The following is a 17,951-nucleotide window of genomic DNA, read 5'->3' as shown; positions in this document are numbered from 1 at the left end:
TCAAAAACATCTAGGACCCATTTTTGTCAAATGTGGGGTCCTGGGATGAGGATCTTCACTCTGAACAGCCAAGAATATTACCTTACACACATCTACTGTGCTAACACAATCATATGAACTCACTCAGGAATATTACCTTCCACACTGTGATGGCAAAATCACTGTATGTACTCACGCAAAGGGTTTTTGTTGTTAGTAGTGGCATGTATTAGTACATTTTTTGGTCATTGTGACAGAAAACAAACAGGCTGAGCACTGGTGGCTTATGCCTGTAATTCTAGCTACTCAGGAGACTGAAATCAGAGAAGTGGGTCAAAGCGAGCCTAAGCAGGAAAGTCCATGAGACTCTTACCTCCAGAAAACCAGAAGTGGCACTGTGGCTCAAAGTGATAGAGCCTTGAAAGCTCTCAGACAGAACTCAAGCCCTGAGTTTAAGCCCTACGACCAACCAAAAATTAAAAACAACACAAATGAGATTGGATTCATTATGGCCACAATAAGCCAGCTTTCAGTCAGTCCATCCTAGGGTGGAGGATGTGGTACCGCTGAGGGGCTCATATCACAGCAGATGGAAAACAGCAGGAAAGAATGTGCTGCAGGCTTTTCTTCTCCTACCTTTATTTTCATCAGAGCCTCAACCTACATGATTGTGCTGCCCTTTCCCTCCTTATTAATCTTGTCTGGAAAAACCCTCAGAAGTGTGCATTTAGTCTAGCTGCTTCTAGCACAACCAAGTTAGTAAGCCATTACATTATGCCTTTAAATCCTTCTCTGTAGAACACTTGGATACCAGTCTAGAGTGGTTGTATTTTCAGGTCAAGGAACACATCTGTCACTCATTCTTTAAAATGGAAATTCCTTTTCTTGTTAGGATGTCCTGTATGTTGGACAATGTGTGGCTTTTAAGGTTTTGTATGTGTGTTCCACTACAGACAGCTCTGTAGTGTTATATATGTGTAAATTATCTGAGAAGCCACATACTGAAGAATCGAATCTTGGAGTCTTTATTAGAACATTAGCAAACTGCAGGCAGCCAGTTGTTACAAAGGCCTGCAGCCCACACATACCCTTAACACTATCGGGAAACAGGCCAGAGAGGGAAGAAATAACAAAAACCATACCAACAAACCAATTCAGGATGAGAGAGATGAGCCAGAAGACAGGACACACGGGGCTGGGGATATGGCCTAGTGGCAAGAGTGCTTGCCTCATATACATGAGGCCCTGGGTTCAATTTCCCAGCACCACATATACAGAAAACGGCCAGAAGTGGCGTTGTGGCTCAAGTGGCAGAGTGCTAGCCTTGAGCAAAAAGAAGCCAGGGACAGTGCTCAGGCCCTGAGTCCAAGCCCCAGGACTGGCCAAAAAAAAAAAAAAAAAAAAAAAAAAGAAGACAGGACACAGGAAGAGAACATGGAGACAGGTGGCATGGTGTAATGGCACCTGAACCAGCCTGACCCGAGGCAGGGACACAGGAAGGTGCCAGTTCCAAGCTCTTGGCAGACAGGTTCAGTAATCTATAGGCCATGTGCCCACCCCTGTCTCTTGGGATTCAGGAACACCCATTACCTGGGGATGGGACTTCCCTTCTTGTAGGAATCCAGGCACACCTATCAAGACAAGATGCCAATGATGGGTCAGGCCAGAACTGACCTCCATATTACAGTAGTAAAGAGCCTTCCTTCTCTGTGTATCTTTTTTAGAGCATAAACTCAGAACTGGAGCCTGGCTCTGGTAGCTCAGACTGTGATCCTAGCTATTCAAGAAGGCTGTGATTCAAGGATCAGAGCTGGAGGCCAGCCTCCGTCGAGGCAACAAAAGTCCATAAGACACCGATCTTCAATTAACCACACACACACACACACACACACACACACACACGCGCGCGGCCTTAAGTGGAGCTGTTGTTCAAGTAGCAAAGCGCCAGCCTTGATTGAAAAAGCTAAGGGGCAGCGCCCAGGCGCTGAGCTCAAGCCCCAGCCCCGGTACAAGAAACAAACCGACCCACGACGATTCCACAACGAGATAACGACGGTCTCGAACAGGAGGCTTGGAAGGCTGAGGAGGCCGAAGAGAAGATCCGGCGGCCCGCCGGGTCGGCAGAGACGCCGCGGCTCGGAGCGCCCAGGGACGAAATCAGCGCCGGAACCAACCACCGTGAGTGCACAACGGCATTAAAGCAGTAGTAGAATAAGTGCATAAACGGCCTGTGAGGAGGCGGCTTTCCCCACAGGCTGACGGCGGCCCGGGCAGCAACCCTGCTTCCCCCCGGCACCAGCTCGCCGCGGAGCGCCCAGGATGCGCACGTCCGAGTACCGGTGTCCGCGCGTGCGCCGTCTCCGCAAACATGGCTGCCGCCGGCCGGCCGCCGGGCCGCCGGCCCACAGTGAGTCCCACCGCAACCCCCTCCCCCCCCCCCCCCGCCAGGGCTTCCCGGCTTCGGAGTCACTAGAGTGGCGGCGCGGGTTGTGGGGTGGGGGGCTGCCAGGTGCGGCTGTGGCGGGGTCCACAGCGGGTTTTCCTCTGGGCCGCCGGGGGTGGGGGCGGGGTCCGGCCCTGGGATCCGCGGTCCCGGTTGGGGACGCGCCCCCCCGCTCCCGTCGCCGGCTGCGGGTGAAGTCGCCGGGCCTGGTCCTCGGCGTCGCCGGCCCCCCTGGGCTGGTGGCCTAGGGCTCCCGTACTCTCTGGAGCCCGGCCCCGTCCCTCACCCCCTAGCAGGTGCTTTTCTCCCAGATACTTAAAAAAATCAGTGACAGCTTCGTTTTTTTCACCTGCGTTTAAAGGCAGTTCCGCAATCCTGTACCTTGTTTTGACTGGTTTATCTCCTTGTAAAGTGTGTGTGTGTGTGTGTGTGTGTGTGTGTGTGTGTGTTTCTAGTCCTGGGCCTTGAACTCAGGGCCTGAGCACTGCCTCTGGCTTCTTTTTGCTCTAGGCTAGCACACTACCTCTTGAGCCACAGAGCCACTTCTGGCCTTGTCTATATACGTGGTGCTGAGGAATCGAATTCAGGGCTTCATGCATACTAGGCAAACACTCTACCACTAAGCTACATTCCCAGCCCATAAAATGTGTTTTGAATACCATTTCTTTCTCTCTCTGTCTCTGTCTCTGTCTCTGTCTGTCTGTCTGTCTCTCTCTCTCTCTCCCTCCCTCTCTTTCCCTCCCCCCTCCCCTCCCCCCCTCCCCCCTTTCTTTTCTTTTGCCAGTCCTGGGGCTTGAATTTAGGGCCTGGGCACTGTTCCTGAGCTTCCTTTGCTCAAGGCTGGTACTCTGCCACTTGAGCCACAGCACTACTTGCAGCTTTTTCTGTTTGGTGCTGAGGAATTGAACCCAGGGCTTCATGCATGCCAGGCAAGCACTCTACCAACAAGCCACATTCCCAGCCCCCTTTTTTCTTTTGGTGCTAGCCCTGGGACTTGAACACCAGGCTTGGGAGCTCCTTGTCTCTGAGTTTTTGTGCCCAAGGATAGCCCTCTACTACTTAAGCTACAGCCTTCCTTTCTTCCTTCCTTCCTTCCTTCCTTCCTTCCTTCCTTTCTTTAGTTTTTTTTTTTTTTTTTTTTGGCCAGTCCTAGGCCGTGAACTCAGGGCCTGAGCACTGTCCCTGGCTTCTTTTTTGCTCAAGGCTAGCATTCTGCCACTTGAGCCACAGCGCCACTTCTGGCCATTTTCTGTATATGTGGTGCTGAGGAATCGAACCCAGGGCCTCATGTAAAGGAGGCAAGCACTCTTGCCACTAGGCCATATCCCCAGCCCCCTTTCTTTCTCTTTCTTTCTTTCTTTCTTTCTTTCTTTCTTTCTTTCTTTCTTTCTTTCCTTCTTTCTTTCTTTCTTTCCTTCTTTCTTTCTTTCTTTCCTCCTTTCTTTCTTTCTTTCTTTCTTTCTTCCTTCCTTTCTTCCTTCCTTTCTTCTTTTCTTCTTTTCTTCCTTTCTTTCTTTCTTCTGGTTAATTGGAGATAAAGAGTTGCATGGACTTTCCTGCCTGGGCTAGCTTTGAACCTCCATCCTCAGATCTCAGCCTCCTGAGTAGGTAGGTTTACAGGTGTGAGCCACTGACACTGGCTCTCTTTTTTTTAAACCTACAGCAAATAACTTTGCCCTCTCCCCTTTCATCACCTAATTTTTCATTTTAAAGTTTCACACTTGTTGAAAAAAAATGGTAGGAATAGTTGTTTTGCAAACACTTACAAAACCATCCAAATTTGCAGGTTAACACTGTATCACTTTAGCTTTATCTCTTTTTCCTTCCTTCCCTTCCTCTCTAACACATACACAGCATGTAGCACAGTTGTGTTTCTGGCATATGTTTATATACACTTTTTTTTTCTGAATTACTGAAAATCGTTAAGATCATGATACTTCACCCTGAAATACTTTCCCAGACATCTATTAAAAAATAAGAACATTCCTGAACAAACCATGATATTATACTAAGCAGTTACTGGTAACTCCTGTGTAATACTCAATCTGTATGGTGCTTTGTTGGGCTTTTATTTGTTTTTCATATCTGAAAAGACAATAAAAGAGAGTTTTATTGAAGTATGAAGCTACCTTACCACCTACCGAATTAGGTGTTATTGGGACTCTTCTGTTCTTTGCTTGCCTTCACTGTGTTAATTAGAAGCTGGTACATCACTAGGAAGAGGTTTGACTTTTCAAAATTTCTTCTTTCCCATTTACTTATTTTAAATTATTTTTTGTTTATGTGGTACTGAGGAATTGAACTCAGGGCCTTATGCATTCTAGGCAATTGCTCTACCACTAAGCCACAGTCTCAGTCCTTCCCATTTACTTGTTTATTGGTGCTGGTACTGAGCTGTGAACTCAGGGCCTAGGTACTGCCTTATAGGTTTTTTTTTTTTTTTTTTTTTTTTGCTGGCACTTTGCTACTTGAGTCACAGCTCCTTTTACAGTTTTTTTTTTTTTGTGGCCAGTCCTGGGCCTTGAACTCAGGGCCTGAGCACTGTCCCTGGCTTCCTTTTGCTCAAGGCTAGCACTCTGCCACTTGAGCCACAGCGCCACTTCTGGCCATTTTCTATATATGTGGTGCTGGGGAATCGAACCCAGGGCTTCATGTATACGAGGCAAGCGCTCTTGCCACTAGGCCATATTCCCAGCCCCTTTTACAGTTTTTTTGATGGTTAATTGGAGAAAAAGTCTCACAGACTTTCCTTTCCTGAGTTGGAGGCTGGCTTCAAACCCTGATCCTAAGACAGCCCAAATTTGTGAGTAGCTAGGATTGAAGGCATGAGCCATTAGCACCTCTCATTTTTTTTTTTTTTTAAAGAATTGTCAAGTCATGTGCTGGTGTTTCACACCTGAAATCCTGGTTTTTCAGGAGGCTGAGATCTGAGGATAGCAGTTTGAAGCCAACCTGGTCAGGAACATCCATGAGAGCCTTATCTGCATTTAACCACCAGAAAACCTGGTCCTGAAGTGGTGCTGTGCTCAAAGTGGTAGAGTGCTAGCCTTGAGCAAAAAGGCCCAGGGATAGTGCCCAGGCCCTGAATTCAAGCCTCATGACTGACACCCCCCGTCCCCCGCCAAAAAAAAAAAAAAAGTCTTGGGAGCCAGGCACCAGTGGCCCATGCCTGTAATCCTACCTACTCAGGAGGCTGAGGGCTGAGGTTCATTGTTCAAGGCCATCCCAGTCAGAAAAGTGTGTGAAACTCTTATCTCTGGTTAACCAAACTAGGGCTGTGGTTAAAAGTGGTAGAGTGGGGCTGGGGATATGGCCTAGTGGCAAGAGAGCTTGCCTCCCATACATGAAGCCCTAGGTTCGATTCCCCACCACCACATATACAGAAAACGGCCAGAAGTGGCGCTGTGGCTCAAGTGGCAGAGTGCTAGCCTTGAGCAAAAGGAAGCCAGGGACAGTGCTCAGGCCCTGAGTCCAAGGCCCAGGACTGGCAAAAAAAAAAAAAAAAAAAGTGGTAGAGTACTAGCCTTGAATGAAAAGGCTCAGGGAATATTGCCTAGGCTGAGTTTAAGCCCCATAACCCACCAAAAACAAAAAACAAAAAAAAGAGTGTCTTGCGCATAGTAGCAGCAGAGCTTTTGTGTATGAATCACAGGAACTTTTTGGTATGCTGCAGTAAAGTTCTTCCAAGAGTTGCATTAGGAAGGTTTTGCCTTTATAGGTAAGACTGGTGAGCATTATGATTTTCCTTGAACCAGCTTCCTATGCCCACTTACTCAAATGTCTTTTGAAGTGTTCAATGCATTTTTTCAAGTTCCTGTCACAAAGATATTGCATTTTAGTTATCTTTTGTTTTCTATTTTGTATGGCACTAAAATACTTTTTTTTTTAAAGGAAAGTGTTGATTTGGAACGTCACTTTATTCAGCTTTTTTTTGCCCCCCTTTGGGTGGTATTGGCCCCATACTTTCAGGGCAGGTGTTCTACCACTGAGCCATACTCCAAGGTCATGAAGAATTAAAGTACTATAAATTCAGTTAGATTCTAATCCCGTGGATCTGGCCCTAGCAGACAACATACATTAAAAAAAAAAAAAATCAAAACCCGGGGCTGGGGATATGGCCTAGTGGCAAGAGAGCTTGCCTCATATACATGAGGCCTGGGTTCAATTCCCCAGCACCACATATACAGAAAACGGCCAGAAGTGGTGCTGTGGCTCAAGTGGCAGAGTGCTAGCCTTGAGCAAAAGGAAGCCAGGGACAGTGCTCAGGCCCTGAGTTCAAGGCCCAGGACTGGCCAAAACAAAAAACAAAACAAAACAAAAAAACCCAAAACAAAACATCTTTTTTGAGATATAATTCATATGCTGTATGTCACCCTTTTAGAAGTAACTATTTATTGTTGTTTTATTTTGTGTTTACTAGCTACTACATATGTATATCAGCATAACCTATTTTAGAATATTTCATTCACTTCTCCAGAAGAAAGCCCATGCACACTAGCAGTCATGCCCCACTTCATTTCCTATTTCCTCTATCCCTCTCTGACCAGACAATCACTAATCTTTCTGTCTAGTTTATTCTGGACAATCTACATTAGTAGTCATAGAATTTTGGATATGGCTTCTCTGTAAAATGTTTTTGGTTAGCCCATGTTATAGAATGTGTTTGAATTTGGACCAGGTTTTTGTAGATCTACTATATTTTGTGTTTGGTTTACCCATTGTTTACTGGACATTTAGATTGTTTCTAGTGTGTGTGTGTGTGTGTGTGTGTGTGTGTGCGTGTGTGTGTGTGTATGTATGTGTGTGTGTGCTGCTCCTGTGGTTTGAACTCAAGGCCTAGGTGCTATCCTTAAACTTTTTCTCTCAAGGCTTTACTCTATTACGTGAGCCTTAGATCTTCTTTTGGCTTTTTGCTGGCTAATTGCAAGTGTCTTATGGGCTTCCCTGCCCTGGCTTTGAACCATCATCCTCAGATCTCAGCCTCCTGAGTAGCTAGAATTACAGTTGTGAGCCACCGGAGCTGGGCCTTTTCTACTTTTAATATTGTGGTTAATCTGTGACACTTACCTACTTTGTTGTTGTTGACTCAGGAGCTGGGTTTTTATGATCAAAAGCTTATATGATCAAGACTAGTACTGTACCACTGGACTATAGCTCTACTTCCAGCTTTTTGGTAGTTAATTAAAAAGTTACAGAGTTTTCTGCCTGGGCTGGCTTCAAACTACAATCCTCAGATCTCAGCCTCCTGAATAGATAGGATTACAGGCATGGACTACTGGAGCCTGGATACAAGTAACTTTTTTTTTTTTTTTTTATCATGGGGCTTGAACTCAGGGCCTGGCTGCTATCCCTGAGCTCTTTTGTTCAAGGCTAGCAGTTTACCACTTTGACCCACTTTGGCCACTTCCAGCTTTCTGGTGGTTAATTAGAGATAAGAGTCTCACACTTTTCTGCCTGAGCTGGCTTTGAACCGTGATCCTCAAATCTCAGCCTCCTGAGTAGCTAGGATTACAGGTGTGAGCCACCGGTGCTTGGCTTTTAAGTGTTTTTTTTTGGCTGTTGTTGTTGTTTTGTTTTTTGGTACCAATACTGGGTCATGAACTCTGGGTCTCACATTTTTTCCTTTGCTTTCTTGCCACTGGCCCCAGCAGCTTCTATGTTCTTAATGGCATTATTTGAAGCATAAGACCTTTCAATTTTGATGCAGTACAATTTGCCTTTCAGTTTGTAGGGTTTTTTTCTTTTCTGCTTTTAGTGGTGTATCAAGTTTCCAAAGACTTGTGTCTATGCTCTTATTTTAAGACATTTCTATCCTGGAGCTGGTAGCTCATGCCTGTAATCACAGTGCCATTTCCAGTTTTTTGGTGGTTAATTGGAGATAAGAGTCTCACAGACTTTCCTGCCCATGCTGGCTTTGAACTGAGACCCTCAGTTCTCAGCCTCCTTAGTAGCTAGCATTATTGGTGTGAGCCACTGGTAGTTGGCCCAGGATGTACTTTTTGTGTTTGTTGTCCTGGGGCTTGAACTCAGGGCCTGGGCGCTGTCCCTGAGCCTTTTTGTGCTCCAGGCTAGCACTTGAGCCACAGCACCACTTCTGGCTTTTTCTGAGTTGTTTGGGGATAAGAGTCTTATGGACTTTCCTGCCCTCGGCTAGCTTCAAACCACAATGTTAATATCTTAGCCTGAGTAGCTAGAATTACAGGTATGAGCCACTGGTGCCCTGCATGATTCACTTTTTGTTGTAACAGTCTTATACAGTGGTCTCCAACAGATCCATGACTGAGACCCACATCTTTCAGGTCATGAATCTTACCTATTGTTATGGGGTTCAGGGTGGAGAGGTTCCACATCCCCCCAAGAGTCCACCACTCAGAGACAGTCTCAAGCAAAAAGATGGGTTTATTGGGGAAGCAAAAAACAAACTGGCCAGCCAGGGATGTCGCATAGACTCGGAAGCTGTCACCGTGTCCCTGAGCAGTCCTCAAATTGGGGTTTTTAAAGGTAAAAGCATAGCACAGATGTAGGGGCTTGACGCAGGGGTACAGCAAACCACAAGTGAAGCAATGTGGCACAGATGTAGGAGGTTGACGCAGGGGGTAGAGCAAATAACGAGTTAAGCATGCCATTTACAGAAGCAGAATTTTGGTGTCAGGTTGACCTAATAATCAAGATGGAGTCAGCTCTGTACCTCCGCCCGACCCCTTCCCCCCGCAACATTTCCTACCATGTTTCCCTAATCAAGAGTGAGCTCTACAACACCTATGTTTCCATCAATGAAGGTAGAACTTGAGAATTGCTCATTCTGTGCTGCTTTTAAAAATTTTAAGTTTAATTTTTTAATTATACTTCATTTTTTTGTGTTAGTCTTGGGGCTTGAACTCAGGGCCTGAACCCAAGGCTAGCACTTTAATATTTGAGCCACAGTTAAAAAAGCCACAGCTTTTTGGTGGTTAATGGGTGTAAGGTGTCATGGACTGGCTTTGAACCATGATTCTCAGATCTTAGTCTCCTGAGTGGCTAGGACTACAGGTGTGATCCAGTGGTGCCCAGCTTCATTCTATGTTTTATTTTGTGAAGTTGTGGCTTTGGAAATGTGTACTGTTGGCTGGTAGGATCCCTGGTGATTGGGACAAGAATGCAGTGGCCAAGATGGTGTTTCAGTGTGGGCAGAGATGCCCATTATCTGGTCCTTCATGCCCAAAGTTAATACTTTTGGTATATTTATCCCCAATACCAGTCCTTCTGCATGGTCTGAGAAGCTAAAAATGTTCTGTGACTTTTTTTGTTGTTGTTGGTTGGTTGTGGGGCTTGAACTCAGGGCCTGGGCTCTTTCCTTGAGCTCTTTTGCTCAAGGCTAGTGCTCTACCATGTTGAGTCATAGCACTACTTATGGTTTTTGAGTGGTTTATTGGAGATAAGAGTTTCATGGGGACTTTTTTGCCTGGGCTGGCTTCAAACTTAGATCTTCAGATCTCAGCCTCCTGGGTAGCTAGGATTACAGGTGTGAGCCACCTGTGACTGGCTGATTTCCTTTTTATTTTTTCTTTTCTTTTTTATTTTTTTTTTACATGTTGTTGCTTAATTTTATGTCTCCCAGTTTATTATCTGCTTTCACAGATATGAATTTTAAACATAAATGTAAACTACCTAGCACAAATCTAGCCCATCATCATTTTTATTTCCTTGTACAGATGTAGTTTTGCACACTAAAATGCCTTTTTTTTTTTGGCCAGTCCTGGGGCTTGGAGTCAGGGCCTGAGCACTGTCCCTGGCTTCCTTTTGCTCAAGGCTATCACTCTCCCACTTTAGCCACAGTGCCACTTCTGGCTTTTTCTGTTTATGTGGTGCTGAAGAATTGAACCCAGGGCTTCATGCATGATAGGCAAGCACTCTTCCACTAAGCCACATTCCCAGCCCCTAAAATGCCTTTTGATTTCCTTTCTTTTCAGTGTGGGACACAATACTGAAAATGACAGCTCAGAATGAGCCTGAAGGAGAGCCATCCTGTGTAGTAGTTATGGAAGGATTGATGAGGGAGGATTCTTGTTCCTCCATTCTAGGTAACAGCTGGGATTGTGAAAACCAAGAGCAACATTTGAGGCAATCTCCTTTAACTTGGAATAATCGAGTAGCTCAGGAATCAGCCTGTGAATATCTTGGTTTTGGGGAGCATTTGAGTGTAAGCTCAGGTCTTCTTTCAACTCAGAGAGTTCCTACAACAAATGGCTTCTGTGGTTCTAAGTCAGATGTTAAAATTTTAGATTGTGACCAATCCTTACACAGTTGTTCCCAAACTTATATAGCTAAGAGAACTACTGAATATGACTGTGGAAAAGCCTTCCCCCTTTCTATGGAAGCTATACAACTTAGAAGAAATCAAATGAGAGACAAACACTATAAATATCCTGAAGGTATTAAATCTTTGAACCATTGTACTGTCCTTGGCCATCACAAAATAATGAAACAAGGCAAGAAACTTTACAAAAGTAAGGACTCTGAGGACAAATTTGCTATGAGCTCATCTCCTGATGAAAACAAAAGTCATCCCATTGAGAAGCCATATAAATGTGATGAATGTGGAAAATACTTCAAAAGGAACTCTTCTCTTGTTTTGCATCACCGGACTCACACTGGAGAGAAACCTTATACCTGTAATGAGTGTGGAAAATCCTTCTCTAAGAACTACAACCTAATTGTACATCAGAGGATCCACACAGGAGAGAAGCCCTATAAATGTAGTAAATGTGGGAAAGCTTTTAGTGATGGGTCTGCTCTGACACAGCATCAGAGGATCCACACGGGAGAGAAACCTTATGAATGTCTAGAATGTGGAAAAACTTTCAACCGAAATTCATCCCTGATTTTGCATCAAAGAACTCATACTGGAGAAAAACCATATAGATGTAATGAGTGTGGGAAACCCTTTACTGACATCTCCCACCTCACTGTGCATCTCAGAATCCACACTGGTGAGAAGCCCTATGAGTGTACCAAATGTGGAAAGGCTTTCCGAGATGGCTCATACCTCACACAGCATGAAAGGACTCACACTGGAGAGAAGCCCTTTGAATGTGTGCAGTGTGGGAAATCATTCAATCGCAACTCTCACCTCATTGTGCATCAAAAAATTCATTCTGGAGAAAAACCCTATGAATGTAAAGAATGTGGGAAAACGTTCATTGAGAGTGCATATCTTATCAGACACCAGAGAATTCACACTGGTGAGAAGCCCTATGGCTGTAACCAGTGTCATAAAGTGTTCAGGAACATTGCTGGCCTCATCCGGCACCAGAGGACTCACACTGGTGAGAAACCTTATGAGTGTAATCAGTGTGGCAGAGCCTTCAGGGACAGCTCCTGCTTGACCAAGCACCAGAGAATTCACACTAAGGAGACCCCTTACCAGTGTCTGCAGTGTGGGAAGTCCTTCAAGCAGAATTCTCACCTGGCAGTACATCAGAGAATTCACAGCCGAGAGAGTCCCAGACAGTGTCCTCAATGTGGAAAAACGTTTAGAAGGAACTCATCCCTTGTCCGGCATCAGAGAATGCACCCTGAAGGGCAGACCATGGAAACAAAATGAATGTGGACCACAGAAGCCTGCCTAGAGGCTGTATGTCTTCAGATGTGAGTGATTCTTCCTTGTCACTGGAAAAGAACCCTTCAAGCTATGGAGAGAATTGATGAATGAGACATTCTAGAGCATTATTAACTCTAACATTAGGGAACTCCTGGAGACAACATTAGCTGATAATAACTGTGTAAAAGGCTTCAGGGATGATTCAGACTCTACCAGACCCAATAGTGCAAACACTGGAATAAGGCTTGAGAATGTGAGGAAGATAGTTTTACCTACCAACCTTTACACGAGGATGCTTGAACTGGAAAGAACCTATGAAGGCATTGAGTAAGTACTTAGTCAAATCCTTTAATTGTGAGTATCCAGCTTGTTGTACATAAGAAAACACTGAATCACACCTGGTAAGTATAATCAGGAAGAGAATCTTAAGCAGGAGCTCTTACTATTTTTCTTGAATCAGCAAAGACATACTGGTGAGAGGTTCAGCACAGGGCTCCACTCCACAGAAACCACAAGATAACTGGAAAGTGTTTGAATGTGTTTCTATGTGTTACAGTCCTGTCAGAACACCAAGGACTCATTTTAAAAGGGGAAACTGAACAAAAAAGTTGTTTGAGAATGAACAGTAAAGTTGTTCCTCTTCAGACTAAATCAAAAGATGAAAAGGGCTGCTTCTAAGGGAGAAAGTAGATCATTGCTTTAGCTGTTGAAAGGAAAAAAATAGTTAATTTCTGTTATCAGTTTAGCCCTACCATTGTTATTTGTTTAGGGTATTTTTCTTAGAGATTCAGCCACTCTGAATCATGATTATAAAAGTTTTGCTGCTGGGTTTATTAGGCAGCAAAAATGAGGCATAAAATAAGAGTAATTGTCATTACAGGCATATATGTGCACACATGGATGTAGTTTATAAGTGGATGATAGAGAAATAAATAAGTGCTTTTGTTAGGGGACTACAATTGTGTATGGTTTTTCCTTTATTGTACATCATACATTGGGGGTATAATACCTGGATAATGAATAAAAAAGTGAAGATCCAGGCAGGTGAATTTGGATCTTCCTTATTGGTATGGGCTAGATCAGAACTACTGGATACAGTATGCATCCAGGAGTACATCACAACCTGGAATCAGATCCCACAACCTGAATCACTTCTTTCTTTGGAATGTGAAATGTTATTTTAGTGGGAGAGTGATGGGAACAGGAACCTATAGAGAAGTCTTGAGCAGGCCTAGCATATCTTTTCTGAAGCACTGTAGTGCTGTGTGAGGGAAATCCAGGCAAGCTGGTTGATGGCCTCAAAGTTCTGCAAGTGCCTCCCCTCAGCTTCTGACTTGACCTGGTCTTGTATTTCCTGACTGCTAAGGAGAGAGAGTCAGAATGAAGACCACTTTTAGCTAATTGAGGCTGTGAGCTGTCATGCATCTTGGGTTTCTCAGTGTGGGTCTTCCCTGATAAGGACAGGTTATCAGATAAGCTCCAGTGAGGGTGGCCTAGTTCCCAGCTGCCTTCACTGAAGCCTGTCCTGTAGTTCTTGAATGTGCTGACAAACTTTTTGGGAAAGTTGGTTGGTTCATATGTATAAGTATCCTTTTCTTTCGGTGTAGGTGGTGTTTTTACCAGGTTCTCAGAGTGGGCAAGAAATCCCAAGTTCCTAGATGCCATCTCAACATGCAGCACTTCTAGGAACTTAACATAAGCCTAGCTACCCATGCCCTTCTGTGCTTGGTACATTGACTCCCCAGGTAGTGGTAGTTGCAGGAAGACAGAAATGCCACATGTTTGCTTATCTCATCTAGTCTATTCCTTTCCAAGGGCCTTTCTTAGATGCCTGAGTGTTTGCTAGCTAAGAAGCCCGAGGAGAAGAGAGGAGGGAAAGCGAAGGAAGAAGGCAGTGGTATATATAAATGTATATGGCTTTAGACTGTGCATGAACAGTTGCATGTCCTTAGTACCCAGGGAAGAAGTAGAACAGCCCTTGTGCCCCGATAGTAACCACTAGCCCTACTGTAACCCAGAGTGCAAGTTTTGTGTGTACACACACACACAAACACACACACACACACACACACTATTTTTGTCAGTTTTGGGGATCGGACTCAGGGCCTGGCACTGTTCCTGAGCTCTTTTGCTTTCTAGCCAGTTACACTTTGGTTTTTGATTGGTTAATTGGAGATAAGAGTCTCATGGGGGGCTGAGAATATGGCCTAGTGGCAAGAGTGCTTGCCTCCTATACATGAAGCCCTGGGTTCAATTCCTCAGCACCACATATATAGAAAAGGCCAGAAGTGGTACTGTGGCTCAAGTGGCAGAGTGCTAACCTTGAGCAAATAGAAGCCAGGGACAGTGCTCAGGCCCTGAGTTCAAGCCCCAGGACTGGCAAAAAAAAAAAAAAGTCTCATGGGGACTTTTGTGCCTGGGCTGGCTTTCAACAGTGATCCTCAGATCTCAGCCTGTTGAGTACTTGAGTAGCTAGGATTACAGGCCTGAGCCACCAGCACCCAGCTATTTTTATATTTTTTTTGTTTTTTTGCTAATCCTGGAGCTTGAACTCAGGGCCTGAGCACTGTCCCTGGCTTCTTTTTGCTCAAGGCTAGCACTCTACTACAGTGCCACTTCTGGCTTTTTCTATATATGTGGTATTGAGGAATCAAACCCAGGGCTTCATGTATGTTAGGCAAGCACTCTACCACTAGGCCATATTCCCAGCCCTATTTTTATATTTTTTATGAGTGGAATCATGAGCATGTATACTGTCTATTAGTCTCATTCATGTTGCCGCATTTTATTACAGTTTATTTTCAGTGCTATGCAGTATTCCACTGTCAATTCACTTTGACATATAGCCATCTGTTTTACTGGAAACAGTGGTTCTCATGCTGGTGCCAGGGACACAGGGAGACATTTGCATCATTGTGACAGGGTCATGGGAAAGCCCGGTGGTGGGAAGTCAGGGATGCTACTAAACATCTTACAAAGTCACTCGATGGCTGCTTAAAGCCATCAGTCTCAGAATATGAACAGTGCCGAGTGTGAGGTAAGTACGTTTCTTGTCTTTAAAAGAATGAGTTTCCTCCTTAAAAAGAACTGTCTTATATTTCCAGGATATGTATGTTATTTATAGCTTCCAGATTTGTGTCTCTGGAGTGATATGTGAATTCTAAGATGCACACCCTTAGTGGACTCTCCAAGAATCCCAGGCCTGAGCCAGGCACTCTACTTTGGTGTGTGCTACTCTAAAGTAAAATATGTATAGTTTGTAGTAATGTCAGTTGTGTCCCCACTACTTGATTGCACATTTCAGAATTTGAGACAGAGAACCATCACCAGATCAGCTGTGGCCAGAGGGAAAGCACCCGGCAGAAAGCAACAAAAAGGAAGTGTTATATTGTTTCTTCTTGCTTTTGTTTTATTTAAAAAATGTTTTGGGTTGGGAATGTGGCGTAGTGGTAGAGTGCTTGCCTGGCATGCATGAAGCCCTGGATTCGATTCCTCAGTACCACATAAACAGAAAAAGCTGGAAGTGGTGCTGTGGTTCAAGTGGGAGAGTGATAACCTTGAGCAAAAAGAAGCCAGGGACAGTGCTCAGGCCCTGAGTCCAAGCCCCTGGACTGGCAAAAAAACCCAAAAAATGAATGGATGTCTGACCTGATTTAGATGGGTAAGTTTCTTGGTTTTGAGGATCACTGTGCTGAATTTCTCCTTTCATGTCATGGGGTTTTTGGTTTGGTTTGTTTGCTTTCTGTGCCCATCCTTTGTAACCTTGAACTCTGGGCCTGGACATTGTCCTTGATTTTTGTTTGCCCAGGCCCTGAGTTCAACCTCAAGACTGTCAGACAAACAAACAAAAATGTTTTTGTTTTGTTGCCAAACATTTTTAAATAAAACAAAAGCAAGAAGAAACAACATACAACTATGTAGAGTCACTCCCTTTTTGTTGCTTTCCACCGGGTTAACTTTCCCCACTCTGAAGTATTTTCTGTAATCCCTTTCCTAGCAAGTTAATAACCTTAACAACAACAAAATGGCCAGGTATGGGTGCTCACACCTGTAATCCTACCTACTTTAGAGATCAAGAGACTGCAGTTTGGGAAAAAAAGTGAACTGTCCATCTCAACAAATAAGCAGGTATGGTGATCAATGCAGATATCCTAAGAAGGGTAGTGAACAGAGGAGTGGTCCCAGGCTTAGCAGAGGGTAAAAATGGAAGACTGTGTGAAAAATTAGTAAAGCAAAAATAGGCTTGGAAGTATGGCTCATGTGGTATAGCCAATTTGGGGCAAGTATGAGTACTGCCAATTATGGGGAAGACTTCTCTAAGGCCTTTGTCTACTACTTTGAGAGTGAAATGCTTTAGAAAATTAAGTCTAATTAAATGGGAAACCATAATGATATCTTAGAAAAGGTCAAGAATAGACACTGAAGCCAGGTGCTGGTGGTGCATGCCTATGATCCTAGCTACTCAGGAGGCTGAGATCTGAGGAGTGTGGTTCAAAGCCAGCCTGGGCAGGAAAATCTGTGAGACTTCTCTCCAACTAACCACCAGAAAATTGGAAATGGTGCTGTAGCTCAAAGTGGTAGAGTGGTAGCCTTGAGCAAAAAGAGCTCCAGGTCCGAGGCCCTGAGTTCAAGCCCCACAAATGACAAAAAAAAAAACAACAACCCATAAAACCCAAAACCATAAAAAGACATCCTCCCATTGCTTTACCCTTTATTTTTTATTTATTTATTTATTTATTTGGCCAGTCCTGGGGCTTGGACTCAGGGCCTGAGCACTGTCCCTGGCTTCTTCTTGCTCAAGGCTAGCTAGCACTCTGCCACTTGAGCCACAGCACCACTTCTGGCCATTTTCTGTATATGTGGTGCTGGGGAATCGAACCTAGGGCCTCATGTATACGAGGCAAGCACTCTAGCCACTAGGCCAAATCCCCAGCCCCGCTTTACCCTTTATTGAACACAGATATCTTCAAGTCACCTTCCAGTGACAGAAAGCAAGTCCAAAGCCTAAGAATGTAGTAGTTCCAGAGAGGCAGTTCCACTCCATAAGGAGATTGTGGGTTCATTTGATGACAGTGCCTACTGTGTCCTAGGACCCAGTAATCCATGTTCTTTTGTGGGTTTATTATTGTGTTAATCTCAAAGGAGAGCAGTTGGCTGGGAACTTATGACAGCAGATAAGCATGAATTGTGTAAATCTTAGGGAAGACACAAGGATGGATAGGGTAATGAGGACATTTGCATGTTTAGCTGTTTCTCTGACTTCAAGGATAGAGATAACTTTGGGAACTCAATTGTGATAAAGTTTAGTATTGCATACTTTCTTTTTAGAATGTGATCTCTGGGCCATATGGTCAGTCTGGAGCATAGAGCTATATGGGGCAATAATTTTGTAAAAAATTACAAAGCTTTCCAAACCACACATAATTCCTTTGCTTTCCTACCAGCAACAAATGAGAGCTCAAATTTGTTTTTAATTTTAGTTCTGATAAGTGTATGGAGGTTGTAAAATTTTAACCTCTAAAAGAGCAGTAGTTTTTAAGGATTTGTTGTATTATTTAAAGCGAATTAAATTATACTGCAATAACAAATGACTGTAAAACGCACAGAGGCTTCCAGCATAAAGGCTGCTTGTGCGTTATGGCTCAGCTGCTAATCTTCTGCTTGTTGCCTTCACTCCAGGGCCTAGGGAGTGAGGTGGGGAGGCTTTGTAATTGAGAAAAAGGCCAAGTGGATGCAAGAATACAAGAGTTTCTCAGAAGTTACACACTGGACTTCCACCCATCTTTCATTGCAAAAGTAAGGGGCTGACCAAGCACGAAGTCATTGAAGTAGGAATACAGTCTGTAGTCTGCCTTTAAGGAGAGACACCAAATAGGTAATTATTGTACAGGTTACTGCACTTGTCTTCTTATTTTTTGTCATGCAGTATTGTTTTAATTAATGGATCCC

The 17,951-nt window shown here is 44.2% G+C and overlaps 1 protein-coding gene across 2 annotated transcripts; it reads left to right on the top strand.

The window, feature by feature from the left end:
* Window positions 1-2,034: 2,034 nt before the first annotated feature.
* Window positions 2,035-12,961, top strand: Znf329 (zinc finger protein 329). 2 transcript variants are annotated; one of them, XM_048368748.1, is made up of 2 exons: window positions 2,035-2,386; window positions 10,483-12,961. In XM_048368748.1, exons 1-2 carry the CDS (start codon window positions 2,299-2,301, stop codon window positions 12,003-12,005), a joined length of 1,611 nt encoding a protein of 536 aa, XP_048224705.1. In that variant the 5' UTR covers window positions 2,035-2,298; the 3' UTR covers window positions 12,006-12,961. The 2 variants fall into 2 exon arrangements, with proteins under 2 accessions (XP_048224705.1, XP_048224704.1); XM_048368747.1 differs by having other exon boundaries at window positions 10,372-12,961.
* Window positions 12,962-17,951: the final 4,990 nt, after the last annotated feature.

Source organism: Perognathus longimembris, chromosome 20 (assembly GCF_023159225.1).
Source record: "Perognathus longimembris pacificus isolate PPM17 chromosome 20, ASM2315922v1, whole genome shotgun sequence".
Taxonomy (NCBI): Eukaryota; Metazoa; Chordata; class Mammalia; order Rodentia; family Heteromyidae; genus Perognathus; species Perognathus longimembris.
The sequence above is the reverse complement of the archived record's forward strand: the minus strand, read 5'-3'. Positions and strand labels throughout refer to the sequence as shown.